General features: G+C 46.9%; 1 protein-coding gene across 1 annotated transcript in view; it reads left to right on the plus strand.

The window, feature by feature from the left end:
• The window catches only part of LOC128642047 (hornerin-like), a 172,197-nt gene that overhangs the window by 44,947 nt on the left and 111,393 nt on the right, over positions 1-15,857 (plus strand). The window contains exons 9-21 of the mRNA XM_053694696.1: positions 8-55; positions 4,370-4,417; positions 4,539-4,571; positions 4,752-4,799; positions 6,605-6,652; positions 6,774-6,806; positions 6,987-7,034; positions 12,739-12,786; positions 12,908-12,940; positions 13,121-13,168; positions 14,623-14,670; positions 14,792-14,824; positions 15,005-15,052. Of these exons, the coding sequence (XP_053550671.1) occupies positions 8-55; positions 4,370-4,417; positions 4,539-4,571; positions 4,752-4,799; positions 6,605-6,652; positions 6,774-6,806; positions 6,987-7,034; positions 12,739-12,786; positions 12,908-12,940; positions 13,121-13,168; positions 14,623-14,670; positions 14,792-14,824; positions 15,005-15,052 (564 nt within the window). The remainder of the gene's footprint in view (positions 1-7; positions 56-4,369; positions 4,418-4,538; positions 4,572-4,751; positions 4,800-6,604; positions 6,653-6,773; positions 6,807-6,986; positions 7,035-12,738; positions 12,787-12,907; positions 12,941-13,120; positions 13,169-14,622; positions 14,671-14,791; positions 14,825-15,004; positions 15,053-15,857) is intronic.

The raw sequence follows: 15,857 nt of genomic DNA on the forward strand, positions 1-15,857 counted from the left end.
TATTAAGGTTATGGAAATGGAGAAGGGAATTACCCCAGCAGCAATCACCAGCAAGGTAACAAACTGTGTGATACAAACACTAGCGACCACACTCACTGCTACAGAATATGCCCTGCAAAACCCTTAGCAATCACCTGTTAATATGTCTCTTGACAACTAGATACCATAATCATTAATACAATTAGAAATATACAATGAAAAGGACACCCTGACAACCAAATAAAAATATACTGCAATATATACTGCGACCAGCAGGTGTCACTGTAATCGCTAACTATACGAATATATCCTGCAATATAGACTGCGACCAGCAGGTGTCACTGTAATCGCTAACTATATAAATATATCCTGCAATATAGACTGCGACCAACAGGTGTTACTGTGAGCACTAACTATACAAATATATCCTGCAATATATACTGTGACCAGCAGGTGCCACTGTTTTCATTAACTATACAAATATATCCTGCAATATAGACTGTGACCAGCAGGTGTCACTGTAATCGCTAACTATACAAATAGATCCTGCAATATATACTGTGACCAGCAGGTGCCACTGTTTTCATTAACTATGCAAATATATCCTGCAATATAGACTGTAATCTGCTGGTGTCACTGTAATCGCTAACTATACAAATAGATCCTGCAATATTGCCTTTGACCAGCTGGTGTCACTGCGACCACTAACTATACAAATAGATCCTACAATATATACTGTGACCAGCAGGTGTCACTGTAATTGCTAACTATACAAATAGATCCTGCAATATATACTGTGACCAGCAGGTGCAACTGTTTTCATTAACCATACAAATATATCCTGCAATATAGACTGTAATCTGCTGGTGTCACTGTAATCGCTAACTATACAAATAGATCCTGCAATATTGCCTTTGACAAGCTGGTGTCACTGCGACCACTAACTATACAAATAGATCCTGCAATATTTACTGTGACCAGCTGGTGTCACTGTGATCATCTCTTTGCACTCTCTCCCTGTGCTTTGTAAGCGCACTTTCTCCCTGTGCTGTGTCCGTGCGCTTTCTCCCTGTGCTGTCTCGCTGCACTCTCTTCTTGGGCTGTATTGCTGCGCTCTCTCCCTGGGCTGTCTCGCTGCTCTTTCTCCCTGGGCTGTCTTGCTGCTCTTTCTCCCTGGGCTGTCTCACAGCACTCTCTCCCTGGGCTGTGTCGCTGTGCTTTCTCGCTGCAGTCTCTCTCTCTATGCTGTCTCGCTGCACTCTCTCCCTCTGTGCTGTCTCGCTGCACTCTCTCTCTGCTGTCTCGCTGTTCTCTCTCTGTGATGTCTCACTGCACTCTCTCTCCCTCTGTACTGTCTAGCTGCACTCTCTCTCTCTGTGCTGTCTCACTGCACTCTCTCTCCCTCTGTGCTGTCTAGCTGCACTCTCTCTGTCTCTCTGTGCTGTCTCACTGCACTCTCTCTCCCTCTGTGCTGTCTAGCTGCACTCTCTCTGTGCTGTCTCGCTGCACTCTCTCTCTCTCTGTGCTGTCTCACTGCACTCTCTCTCTCTGTGCTGTCTCTGCACTCTCTGTGCTGTCTCGCTGCACTCTCTCTGTGCTGTCTCGCTGCACTCTCTCTCTCTGTGCTGTCTCTGCACTCTCTGTGCTGTCTCGCTGCACTCTCTCTCTGTGCTGTCTCGCTGCACTCTCTCTCTGTGCTGTCTTGCTGCACTCTCTCTCTCACTGTGCTGTCTCTGCACTCTCTGTGCTGTCTCTGCACTCTCTCTCTGTGCTGTCTTGCTGCACTCTCTCTCTCTCTGTGCTGTCTCTGCACTCTCTCTCTCTCTCTCTCTCTCTGTGCTGTCTCGCTGCACTCTCTCTCTCTCTGTGCTGTCTTGCTGCACTCTCTCTCTGTGCTGTCTTGCTGCACTCTCTCTCTCTCTCTGTGCTGTCTCACTGCACTCTCTCCTTGGGCTGTCTTGCTGCGCTCTCTCCCTGGGCTGTCTCGCTGCTCTTTCTCCCTGGGCTGTCTCGCAGCGCTCTCTCCCTGGGCTGTGTCGCTGCACTCTCTCTCTGTGCTGTCCCGCTGCACTCTCTCTCTCTCTCTGTGCTGAATCGCTGCACTCTTTATCTGTGCTGTCTCGCTGCACTCTCTCTCTCTGTGCTGTCTCACTGCACTCTCTCTCTGTGCTGTCTCGCTGCACTCTCTCTCTGTGCTGTCTCCCTGCACTCTCTCTCTGTGCTGTCTCACTGCACTCTCTCTCTCTGCTGTCTCGCTGCACTCTCTCTCTCTGTGCTGTCTCGCTGCACTCTCTCTCTCTCTGTGCTGTCTCGCTGCACTCTCTCTCTGTGCTGTCTCGCTGCACTCTCTCTCTGTGCTGTCTCGCTGCACTCTCTCTCTGTGCTGTCTCCCTGCACTCTCTCTCTGTGCTGTCTCACTGCACTCTCTCTCTCTGCTGTCTCGCTGCACTCTCTCTCTCTCTGTGCTGTCTCGCTGCACTCTCTCTCTCTCTCTGTGCTGTCTCGCTGCACTCTCTCTCTCTGTGCTGTCTTGCTGCACTCTCTCTCTCTCTGTGCTGTCTCGCTGCACTCTCTCTCTGTGCTGTCTCGCTGCACTCTCTCTCTCTCTGTGCTGTCTCGCTACACTCTCTCTCTCTCTGTGCTGTCTCGCTGCACTCTCTCTCTCTCTGTGCTGTCTCGCTGCACTCTCTCTCTCTCTGTGCTGTCTCGCTGCACTCTCTCTCTCTGTGCTGTCTTGCTGCACTCTCTCTCTCTCTCGGTGCTGTCTCGCTGCACTCTCTCTCTCTCGGTGCTGTCTTGCTGCACTCTCTCTCTCTGTGCTGTCTCACTGCACTCTCTCTCTCTCTGTGCTGTATCGCTGCACTCTCTCTCTGTGCTGTCTCGCTGCACTCTCTCTCTCTGTGCTGTCTTGCTGCACTCTCTCTCTCTCTGTGCTGTCTCGCTACACTCTCTCTCTCTGGGCTGTCTCGCTACACTCTCTCTCTCTGTGCTGTCTCGCTGCACTCTCTCTCTGTGCTGTCTCACTGTGCTCTCTCTCTCTGTGCTGTCTCACTGCACTCTCTCTCTCTGTGCTGTCTCGCAGCGCTCTCTCTCTGTGCTGTCTCGCTGCACTCTCTCTGTGCTGTCTCGCTGCACTCTCTCTCTGTGCTGTCTCGCTGCACTCTCTCTCTCTCTCTCTCTGTGCTGTCTCGCTGCACTCTCTTTCTCTGTGCTGTCTTGCTGCACTCTCTCTCTCTCTGGGCTGTCTCGCTGCACTCTCTCTCTCTCTCTCTCTCTCTGTGCTGTCTCGCTACACTCTCTCTCTCTGTGCTGTCTTGCTGCACTCTCTCTCTCTCTGTGCTGTCTTGCTGCACTCTCTCTCTCTCTGGGCTGTCTCGCTGCACTCTCTCTCTCTCTCTGTGCTGTCTCGCTACACTCTCTCTCTCTCTGTGCTGTCTCACTGCGCTCTCTGTGCTGTCTCACTGCGCTCTCTCTCTCTCTGTGCTGTCTCGCTGCACTCTCTCTCTGTGCTGTCTCACTGCGCTCTCTCTCTCTCTTTGTGCTGTCTCGCTGCACTCTCTCTCTGTGCTGTCTTGCTGCACTCTTTCTCTCTGTGCTGTCTAGCTACACTCTCTCTGGGCTGTCTCGCTACTCTCTCTCTCTCTCTGTGCTGTCTCACTGCACTCTCTCTCTGTGCTGTCTCGCTGCACTCTCTCTCTGTGCTGTCTCGCTGCACTCTCTCTCTCTCTGTGCTGTCTCGCTGCACTCTCTCTCTGTGCTGTCTCGCTGCACTCTCTCTCTCTCTGTGCTGTCTCGCTACTCTCTCTCTCTCTGTGCTGTCTCGCTGCACTCTCTCTCTCTCTGTGCTGTCTCGCTACTCTCTCTCTCTCTGTGCTGTCTCGCTGCACTCTCTCTCTCTCTGTGCTGTCTCGCTGCACTCTCTCTCTCTGTGCTGTCTCGCTGCACTCTCTCTCTGTGCTGTCTCGCTGCACTCTTTCTCTCTCTGTGCTGTCTCGCTACTCTCTCTCTGTGCTGTCTCGCTGCACTCTCTCTCTCTCTCTGTGCTGTCTCGCTGCACTCTCTCTCTCTGTGCTGTCTCGCTGCACTCTCTGTGCTGTCTCGCTGCACTCTCTCTCTGTGCTGTCTCGCTGCACTCTCTCTCTCTCTGTGCTGTCTCGCTGCTCTCTCTCTCTCTCTGTGCTGTCTCGCTGCACTCTCTCTCTGTGCTGTCTCGCTGCACTCTGTGTGCTGTCTCGCTGCACTCTCTCTCTGTGCTGTCTCGCTGCACTCTCTCTCTCTGTGCTGTCTCGCTGCAGTCTCTCTCTGTGCTGTCTCGCTGCGCTCTCTCTCTGTTCACCTTCTCTTTTAGGGTGTTTGTCATTTTGCTTCTTCTTTGCCTCTGTTTATTAAGGTTATGGGAATGGAGCAGGGAATTACCCCAGCAGCAATCCCCAGCAAGGTAACAAATACTCTTAAGACCTCATCTGATTACATGTGACCTTATTAATGCTCCTGATTGTTACTGTCATAGAACTCAGTAGCACTGAACATGAGCTAATGACGGTTCTCATCTGCTGCAGGTTTAGGACAGTTATATGGGAAACAGAAATCTGGTGAGTTAGATGTGAACGATGTAAATGATGAATAAGGGTCACATTTTAACATTTTTTTATTATTATTCTGCACCATCTCCCTTATGTGCCTCTTCTGTTGCTTCTAGTGCAGATAAATGTCTGATATGCCCTAACAGTCACTGCTTCTCTCTCACTTGTCATCATCTTCTGTATATTTAGGTTATGGAAATGGAGCTGGAAATTATGCAAATAGCATGCCCCATCAAGGTAACAAACTGTGTGATACAAACACTAGCGACCACACTCACTGCTACAGAATATGCCCTGCAAAACCCTTAGCAATGACCTGTTAATATGTCTCTTGACAACTAGATACCATAATCATTAGTACAATTAGAAATATACAATGAAGAGGACACCCTGACAACCAAATAAAAATATACTGCAATATATACTGCGACCAGCAGGTGTCACTAATCGCTAACTATACAGATAGATCCTGCAATATATACTGTGACCAGCAGGTGTCACTAATCGCTAACTATACAAATATATCTTGCAATATATACTGTGACCAGCAGGAGCCACTGTGATGGCTAACTATACAGAAAGATCCTGCAATATATACTGTGACCAGCAGGTGCCACTGTGATTGCTCACTATACAGATAGATCCTGCAATATATACTGTGACCAGCTAATGCCACTGTGATTGCTCACTATACAGATAGATCCTGCAATATATACTGTGACCAGCTAATGCCACTGTGATTGCTAACTATACAAATATATCCTGCAATATAGACTGCGACCAGCTGGAGTCACTGTAATCGCTAACTATATAAATATATCTTGCGATATAGACTGCGACCAGCAGGTGTCACTGTGAGCACTAACTATACAAATATATCCTGCAATATAAACTGCGACCAGCAGGTGTCACTGTGAGCACTAACTATACAAATATATCCTGCAATATATACTGTGACCAGCAGGTGCCACTGTTTTCATTAACTATACAAATATATCCTGCAATATAGACTGTGACCAGCAGGGGGTCACTGTTTTCATTAACTATACAAATATATCCTGCAATATATACTGTGACCAGCAGGTGTCACTGTAATCGCTAACTATACAAAAAGATACTGCAATATATACTGTGACCAGCAGGTGCCACTGTTTTCATTAACTATGCAAATATATCCTGCAATATAGACTGTAACCTGCTGGTGCCACTGTAATCGTTAACTATACAAATAGATCCTGCAATATATACTGTGACCAGCAGGTGCCACTGTTTTCATTAACTATCCAAATAGATCCTGCAATATATACTGTGACCAGCAGGTGCCACTGTTTTCATTAACTATGCAAATATATCCTGCAATATAGACTGTAACCTGCTGGTGTCACTGCGACCACTAACTATACAAATAGATCCTGCAATATATACTGTGACCATCTGGTGTCACTGTGATCATCTCTTTGCACTATCTCTCTGTCAGTGCACTTTCTCCCTGTGCTGTGTCCGTGCGCTTTCTCCCTGTGCTGTCTCGCTGCACTCTCTCCTTGGGTTGTCTTGTTGCGCTCTCTCCCTGGGCTGTCTCACTGCTTTTTCTCCCTGGGCTGTCTCGCAGCGCTCTCTCCCTGGGCTGTGTCGCTGTGCTTTCTCGCTGCAGTCTCTCTCTCTGTGCTGTCTTGCTGCACTCTCTCCCTCTGTTGTCTCGCTGCACTCTCTCTCTGCTGTCTCGCTGTACTCTCTCTGTGCTGTCTCGCTGCACTCTTTCTCTCTGTGCTGTCTAGCTACACTCTCTCTGGGCTGTCTCGCTACACTCTCTCTCTCTCTGTGCTGTCTCGCTGCACTCTCTCTCTGTGCTGTCTAGCTACACTCTCTCTGGGCTGTCTCGCTACACTCTCTCTCTCTCTGGGCTGTCTCGCTGCACTCTCTCTCTGTGCTGTCTCGCTGCACTCTCTCTCTCTCTGTGCTGTCTCGCTGCGCTCTCTCTCTCTGTTCACCTTCTGTTTTAGGGTGTTTGTCATTTTGCTTCTTCTTTGCCTCTGTTTATTAAGGTTATGGGAATGGAGCAGGGAATTACCCCAGCAGCAATCCCCAGCAAGGTAACAAATACTCTTAAGACCTCATCTGATTACATGTGACCTTATTAATGCTCCTGATTGTTACAGTCATAGAACTCAGTAGCACTGAACATGAGCTAATGACGGTTCTCATCTGCTGCAGGTTTAGGACAGTTATATGGGAAACAGAAATCTGGTGAGTTAGATGTGAACGATGTAAATGATGAATAAGGGTCACATTTTAACATTTTTTTATTATTATTCTGCACCATCTCCCTTATGTGCCTCTTCTGTTGCTTCTAGTGCAGATAAATGTCTGATATGCCCTAACAGTCACTGCTTCTCTCTCACTTGTCATCATCTTCTGTATATTTAGGTTATGCAAATGGAGCTGGAAATTATGCAAATAGCATGCCCCAGCAAGGTAACAAACTGTGTGATACAAACACTAGCGACCACACTCACTGCTACAGAATATGCCCTGCAAAACCCTTAGCAATCACCTGTTAATATGTCTCTTGACAACTAGATACCATAATCATTACTACAATTAGAAATATACAATGAAGAGGACACCCTGACAACCAAATAAAAATATACTGCAATATATACTGCGACCAGCAGGTGTCACTGTAATCGCTAACTATACAAATATATCCTGCAATATAGACTGTGACCAGCAGGAGCCACTGTGATGGCTAACTATACAGAAAGATCCTGCAATATATACTGTGACCAGCAGGTGCCACTGTGATTGCTCACTATACAGATAGATCCTGCAATATATACTGTGACCAGCTAATGCCACTGTGATTGCTAACTATACAGATAGATCCTGCAATATATACTGTGACCAGCTAATGCCACTGTGATTGCTTACTATACAGATAGATCCTGCAATATATACTGTGACCAGCTAATGCCACTGTGATTGCTAACTATACAAATATATCTTGCGATATAGACTGCGACCAGCAGGTGTCACTGTGAGCACTAACTATACAAATATATCCTGCAATATAAACTGCGACCAGCAGGTGTCACTGTGAGCACACATACACACACAGATACGCACAAACATACATACATACACAATGACAGACACACACATTTGCCTGTAATGTATAATGTGTTAATTATCTTCCCATTATAACCTCTGCAAATTATTACAAAATAAAAATTTAACTGTGCTTTATAAACTCAAACTATAGAAAATGGACAAATAGTTACTTGGAAATTCCAATATAAATTTTTGTGCAAAAAACAATTTTTTTGTCTTGTATAATAGTTTTTTATATTAAATACATATTTATATTTTATATTCATTTATAAAATGTTGCATCATCACATTAAAATGTATTTTACCACATATTATTTATTTGGTCTGCCTGCGTTACATCTGAATCACTATATTGTCTGCTACTAGTCCTTGGTTTAGATTCCCCTTTCTTTCTCCCTCTGGCCTCTCCCATGCTTTGTTTGCCCCCCTCCTCAGTTAAAAGCTACAAAACCAGCCGTACTCACCATAGGCACCAGAGTCACTCACAGAGTGCTGCACCTTCCCACCCCCAGTTCTTTTTAACCTCTTGTCTGCACTGCGCATTGCCCCCATCTTGTTTTCTGCCTACCTCCTCCCAAGTCATAAATTAAATACAGATTTTTATTCTGCCAGTGCCTCCAGTCCAGACAGTCTTCCCCACGTTTCCCATTCGGAATGTTCAAATAATTCTGCAGTTTTTTCCATCTTTTATCTCAAATACCCCCAGTTTGATTTCCTCTCTACTCTATGCAAATTAATTAGCAATGCATATGGTAAAATGCAGCTGGAATGAAATCTGACCGCCATCCTACCTCTCATCATGATCTCACTCCTTCAGTACCGTGTACCGCTCCTGGTCTGGCCATCTAGGTGGGTCTCACCACGTCCCGTGGCTGCTCGCATGTGATGTTTCCCTCTCAGAGTCTTGGCTGGCTCCACCACCTCCAGGCTCCACAGTCCACATCACTGACTGACAGTCTCTGATGGCGTAAGGCATAACACTGCGCAACTTGAGCTCTGCTTCCACACACCCTCCCCATCCCCTGCCCATGCTGCCTGTCCACATTCAGTAGTTTCAGGCTCAGCTTAGCCAGGAGGGGGCGCTGGTGCAGAATAGAAAGGATAAGGATTCAAAGCGCAGCTGTGTCCTAGTCCTACTCCGGACAGTCAGTCAGTGTGCTGGTGCGTGCGCACATAATTTTTCCCTCACGCTGTTATTAAATAAAGACTCAATGTTAGATTACTGACAGTAACAAAGGAATAAGAGGTGCTTGGAATTATTTCATACAATTTGAAATTTGTTAAACAATGCAGTGCTGCAGTTGGTTTGGCCAGTAGGACGCTTGGTTCTATAGGAATAAGTATTTGCAGCAGAAAAAGTTCTTATACCGTTAATTAGGAGTGGACTAATGTTGAATATTGTTTACATCTCTCGAAAATGTATCTCCAGAAGAATTTAAAAATAGAAAAAGTTCAAAAGTGGGTTAACAAAATGGTGCATGGAACGTAATATAAAAACAACTTGCAAAGAACTAATAATAGGTATAACCTAGAGGAGGGTAAGCAGTGAGAGTCAAGACTGTATAAGGCTATCTCCTATGCCGGGCGGCCGGGCCAGCACACTGTGTGGGAGCGGTAAAGGAATGGGACGGGAGGCGGCAAATATGACAGTCAGACTCAGTGAGGAGGCACACATGCAGGCTAGGCAGCAGCGGTCCGTCAGCACTCTGCAGGTCTCCCATCCGATCTCAGATGCAGATCAGGCTCAGCTGCTCAGGAATTAAAAAAAAATAAAAAATACATTTTTAGGCAGCTGACTGTCGGCACCGCTCTTAGCGCCCCCCTGCTGGTGCGCACTAAGGCGACTGCCTAATCTGCCTATTACTAAACGCCGGCCCTGGCACTAACTATACAAATATATCCTGCAATATATACTGTGACCAGCAGATGCCACTGTTTTCATTAACTATACAAATATATCCTGCAATATAGACTGTGACCAGCAGGGGGTCACTGTTTTCATTAACTATACAAATATATCCTGCAATATATACTGTGACCAGCAGGTGTCACTGTAATCGCTAACTATACAAAAAGATACTGCAATATATACTGTGACAAGCAGGTGCCACTGTTTTCATTAACTATGCAAATATATCCTGCAATATAGACTGTAACCTGCTGGTGCCACTGTAATCGCTAACTATACAAATAGATCCTGCAATATATACTGTGACCAGCAGGTGCCACTGTTTTCATTAACTATCCAAATAGATCCTGCAATATATACTGTGACCAGCAGGTGCCACTGTTTTCATTAACTATGCAAATATATCCTGCAATATAGACTGTAACCTGCTGGTGTCACTGTAATCGCTAACTATAAAAATAGATCCTGCAATATTGCCTTTGACCAGCTGGTGTCACTGCGACCACTAACTATACAAATAGAACCTGCAATATATACTGTGACCATCTGGTGTCACTGTGATCATCTCTTTGCACTATCTCTCTGTCAGTGCACTTTCTCCCTGTGCTGTGTCCGTGCGCTTTCTCCCTGTGCTGTCTCGCTGCACTCTCTCCTTGGGCTGTCTTGTTGCGCTCTCTCCCTGGGCTGTCTCGCTGCTTTTTCTCCCTGGGCTGTCTCGCAGCGCTCTCTCCCTGGGCTGTGTCGCTGTGCTTTCTCGCTGCAGTCTCTCTCTCTGTGCTGTCTTGCTGCACTCTCTCCCTCTGTTGTCTCGCTGCACTCTCTCTCTGCTGTCTCGCTGTACTCTCTCTGTGATGTCTCGCTGCACTCTCTCTCCCTCTGTACTGTCTAGCTGCACTCTCTCTCTCTGTGCTGTCACACTGCACTCTCTCTACCTCTGTGCTGTCTAGCTGCACTCTCTCTGTCTCTCTATGCTGCCTCACTGCACTCTCTCTCTCTGTGCTGTCTTGCTGCACTCTTTCTCTCTGTGCTGACTCGCTGCACTCTCTCTCTCTGTGCTGTCTCGCTGCACTTTCTCTCAGCGCTGTCTCGCTGCACTCTCTCTCTTTGTGCTGTCTCGCTACACTCTCTCTCTCTGTGCTGTCTCGCTGCACTCTCTCTCTCTCTCTGTGCTGTCTCGCTGCACTCTCTCTCTGTCTGTGCTGTGTCGCTGCACTCTCTCTTTGTGCTGTTTCACTGCGCTCTTTTTCTCTCTGTGCTGTCTCGCTGCGCTCTCTCTGTGCTGTCTAGCTGCGCTCTCTCAGCACAGTCTCGCTGCACTCTCTCTCCCTCTGTACTGTCTAGCTGCACTCTCTCTCTCTGTGCTGTCACACTGCACTCTCTCTACCTCTGTGCTGTCTAGCTGCACTCTCTCTGTCTCTCTATGCTGCCTCACTGCACTCTCTCTCTCTGTGCTGTCTTGCTGCACTCTTTCTCTCTGTGCTGACTCGCTGCACTCTCTCTCTCTGTGCTGTCTCGCTGCACTTTCTCTCAGCGCTGTCTCGCTGCACTCTCTCTCTTTGTGCTGTCTCGCTACACTCTCTCTCTCTGTGCTGTCTCGCTGCACTCTCTCTCTCTCTCTGTGCTGTCTCACTGCACTCTCTCTCTGTCTGTGCTGTGTCGCTGCACTCTCTCTTTGTGCTGTTTCACTGCGCTCTTTTTCTCTCTGTGCTGTCTCGCTGCGCTCTCTCTGTGCTGTCTAGCTGCGCTCTCTCAGCACAGTCTCGCTGCACTCTCTCTCCCTCTGTACTGTCTAGCTGCACTCTCTCTCTCTGTGCTGTCACACTGCACTCTCTCTACCTCTGTGCTGTCTAGCTGCACTCTCTCTGTCTCTCTATGCTGCCTCACTGCACTCTCTCTCTCTGTGCTGTCTTGCTGCACTCTTTCTCTCTGTGCTGACTCGCTGCACTCTCTCTCTCTGTGCTGTCTCGCTGCACTTTCTCTCAGCGCTGTCTCGCTGCACTCTCTCTCTTTGTGCTGTCTCGCTACACTCTCTCTCTCTGTGCTGTCTCGCTGCACTCTCTCTCTCTCTCTGTGCTGTCTCACTGCACTCTCTCTCTGTCTGTGCTGTGTCGCTGCACTCTCTCTTTGTGCTGTTTCACTGCGCTCTTTTTCTCTCTGTGCTGTCTCGCTGCGCTCTCTCTGTGCTGTCTAGCTGCGCTCTCTCAGCACAGAGAGAGCGCAGCGAGACAGCACAGTCTCGCTGCACTCTCTCTTTCTTTGCTGTCTTGCTGCACTCTCTCCCTGTGCTGTCTCACTGCACTCTCTCTCTCTGTACTGTCTTGCTGCACTCTCTCTCTCTGTGCTGTCTTGCTGCACTCTCTCTCTCTGTGCTGTCTCGCTGCACTCTCTGTGCTGTCTCGCTGCACTCTCTCTCTGTGCTGTCTCGCTGCACTCTCTCTCTCTCTCTGTGCTGTCTTGCTGCACTCTCTCTCTTCTGTGCTATCTCGCTGCACTCTCTCTCTGTGCTGTCTTGCTGCACTCTCTCTCTCTGTGCTGTCTTGCTGCACTCTCTCTCTGTGCTGTCTCGCTGCACTCTCTCTCTCTGTGCTGTCTCGCTGCACTCTCTCTCTTTGTGCTGTCTTGCTGCACTCTCTCTCTCTCTGTGCTGTCTCACTGCCCTCTCTCTCGGTGCTGTCTTGCTGCACTCTCTCTCTCTCTGTGCTGTCTTGCTGCACTCTCTCTCTCTGTGCTGTCTCGCTGCACTCTCTCTCGGTGCTGTCTCGCTGCACTCTCTCTCTCTGTGCTGTCTTGCTGCACTCTCTCTCGGTGCTGTCTCGCTGCACTCTCTCTGTGCTGTCTTGCTGCACTCTCTCTCTCACTGTGCTGTCTCTGCACTCTCTGTGCTGTCTCGCTGCACTCTCTCTCTGTGCTGTCTCGCTGCACTCTCTCTCTGTGCTGTCTTGCTGCACACTCTCTCTCGGTGCTGTCTTGCTGCACTCTCTCTCTCTCTGTGCTGTCTCGCTGCACTCTCTCTCTCTCTGTGCTGTCTCACTGCACTCTCTCTCTGTGCTGTCTCGCTACACTCTCTCTCTCTGTGCTGTCTTGCAGCGCTCTCTCTCTGTTCACCTTCTGCTTTAGGGTGTTTGTCATTTTGCTTCTTCTTTGCCTCTGTTTATTAAGGTTATGGGAATGGAGCAGGGAATTACCCCAGCAGCAATCCCCAGCAAGGTAACAAATACTCTTAAGACCTCATCTGATTACATGTGACCTTATTAATGCTCCTGATTGTTACTGTCATAGAACTCAGTAGCACTGAACATGAGCTAATGGCGGTTCTCATCTGCTGCAGGTTTAGGACAGTTATATGGGAAACAGAAATCTGGTGAGTTAGATGTGAACGATGTAAATGATGAATAAGGGTCACATTTTAACATTTTTTTATTATTATTCTGCACCATCTCCCTTATGTGCCTCTTCTGTTGCTTCTAGTGCAGATAAATGTCTGATATGCCCTAACAGTCACTGCTTCTCTCTCACTTGTCATCATCTTCTGTATATTTAGGTTATGCAAATGGAGCTGGAAATTATGCAAATAGCATGCCCCATCAAGGTAACAAACTGTGTGATACAAACACTAGCGATCACACTCACTGCTACAGAATATGCCCTGCAAAACCCTTAGCAATCACCTGTTAATATGTCTCTTGACAACTAGATACCATAATCATTAGTACAATTAGAAATATACAATGAAAAGGACTCCCTGACAACCAAATAAAAATATACTGCAATATATACTGCGACCAGCAGGTGTCACTGTAATCGCTAACTATACAAATATATCCTGCAATATATACTGTGACCAGCAGGTGTCACTGTAATCGCTAACTATACAAATATATCCTGCAATATATACTGTGACCAGCAGGTGCCACTGTTTTCATTAACTATACAAATATATCCTGCAATATAGACTGTGACCAGCAGGGGTCACTGTTTTCATTAACTATACAATTATATCCTGCAATATATACTGTGACCAGCAGGTGTCACTGTAATCACTAACTATACAAATAGATCCTGCAATATATACTGTAACCAGCAGGTGTCACTGTAATCACTAACTATACAAATAGATCCTGCAATATATACTGTGACCAGCAGGTGCCACTGTTTTCATTAACTATGCAAATATATCCTGCAATATAGACTGTAACCTGCTGGTGCCACTGTAATCGCTAACTATACAAATAGATCCTGCAATATATACTGTGACCAGCAGGTGCCACTGTTTTCATTAACTATGCAAATATATCCTGCAATATAGACTGTAACCTGCTGGTGCCACTGTAATCGCTAACTATACAAATAGATCCTGCAATATATATTGTGACCAGCTGGTGTCACTGTGATCATCTCTTTGCACTATCTCACTGTGCTGTGTCACTGCACTCTCTCCCTGTGCTTTGTCAGTGCACTTTCTCCCTGTGCTGTGTCCGTGCGCTTTCTCCCTGTGCTGTCTCGCTGCACTCTCTCCTTGGGCTGTCTTGCTGCTTTTTCTCCCTGGGCTGTCTCGCTGCTTTTTCTCCCTGGGCTGTCTCGCAGCGCTCTCTTCCTGGGCTGTGTCGCTGTGCTTTCTCGCTGCAGTCTCTCTCTCTGTGCTGTCTCGCTGCACTCTCTCCCTCTGTGCTGTCTCGCTGCACTCTCTCTCTCTGTGCTGTCTCACTGCACTCTCTCTCCCTCTGTGCTGTCTAGCTACACTCTCTCTGTGCTGTCTTGCTGCACTCTTTCTCTCTGTGCTGTCTAGCTACACTCTCTCTGGGCTGTCTCGCTACACTCTCTCTCTCTCTCTCTCTGTGCTGTCTCACTGCACTCTCTCTCTGTGCTGTCTCGCTGCACTCTCTCTCTGTGCTGTCTCGCTGCATTCTCTGTGCTGTCTCGCTACACTCTCTCTCTGTGCTGTCTCGCTGCACTCTCTGTGCTGTCTCGCTACACTCTCTCTCTGTTCACCTTCTGTTTTAGGGTGTTTGTCATTTTGCTTCTTCTTTGCCTCTGTTTATTAAGGTTATGGGAATGGAGCAGGGAATTACCCCAGCAGCAATCCCCAGCAAGGTAACAAATACTCTTAAGACCTCATCTGATTACATGTGACCTTATTAATGCTCCTGATTGTTACTGTCATAGAACTCAGTAGCACTGAACATGAGCTAATGACGGTTCTCATCTGCTGCAGGTTTAGGACAGTTATATGGGAAACAGAAATCTGGTGAGTTAGATGTGAACGATGTAAATGATGAATAAGGGTCACATTTTAACATTTTTTTATTATTATTCTGCACCATCTCCCTTATGTGCCTCTTCTGTTGCTTCTAGTGCAGATAAATGTCTGATATGCCCTAACAGTCACTGCTTCTCTCTCACTTGTCATCATCTTCTGTATATTTAGGTTATGCAAATGGAGCTGGAAATTATGCAAATAGCATGCCCCAGCAAGGTAACAAACTGTGTGATACAAACACTAGCGACCACACTCACTGCTACAGTATATGCCCTGCAAAACCCTTAGCAATCACCTGTTAATATGTCTCTTGACAACTAGATACCATAATCATTAGTACAATTAGAAACATACAATGAAAAGGACACCCTGACAACCAAATAAAATTATACTGCAATATATACTGCGACCAGCAGGTGTCACTGTAATCGCTAACTATACAAATATATCCTGCAATATAGACTGTGACATGCAGGTGCCACTGTGATTGCTCACTATACAGATAGATCCTGCAATATATACTGTGACCAGCAGGTGTCACTGTAGTCGCTAACTATACAAATATATCCTGCAATATAGACTGTGACCAGCAGGAGCCACTGTGATGGCTAACTATACAGAAAGATCCTGCAATATATACTGTGACCAGCAGGTGTCACTGTAATCGCTAACTATACAAATATATCCTGCAATATAGACTGCGACCAGCAGGTGCCACTGTGATGGCTAACTATACAAATATATCCTGCAATATATACTGTGACCAGCAGGTGCCACTGTGATTGCTCACTATACAAATATAGCCTGCAATATAGACTGCGACCAGCAGGTGTCACTGTAATCGCTAACTATACAAATATATCCTGCAATATAGACTGCGACCAGCTAATGCCACTGTGATTGCTAACTATACAGATAGATCCTGCAATATATACTGTGACCAGCAGGTGTCACTGTGATTCCTCACTATACAGATAGAACCTGCAATATCTACTGTGACCAGCAGGTGCCACTGTGATTG

The sequence above is a fragment of the Bombina bombina genome, chromosome 11 (assembly GCF_027579735.1).
Source record: "Bombina bombina isolate aBomBom1 chromosome 11, aBomBom1.pri, whole genome shotgun sequence".
In the NCBI taxonomy this organism is placed as follows: domain Eukaryota; kingdom Metazoa; phylum Chordata; class Amphibia; order Anura; family Bombinatoridae; genus Bombina; species Bombina bombina.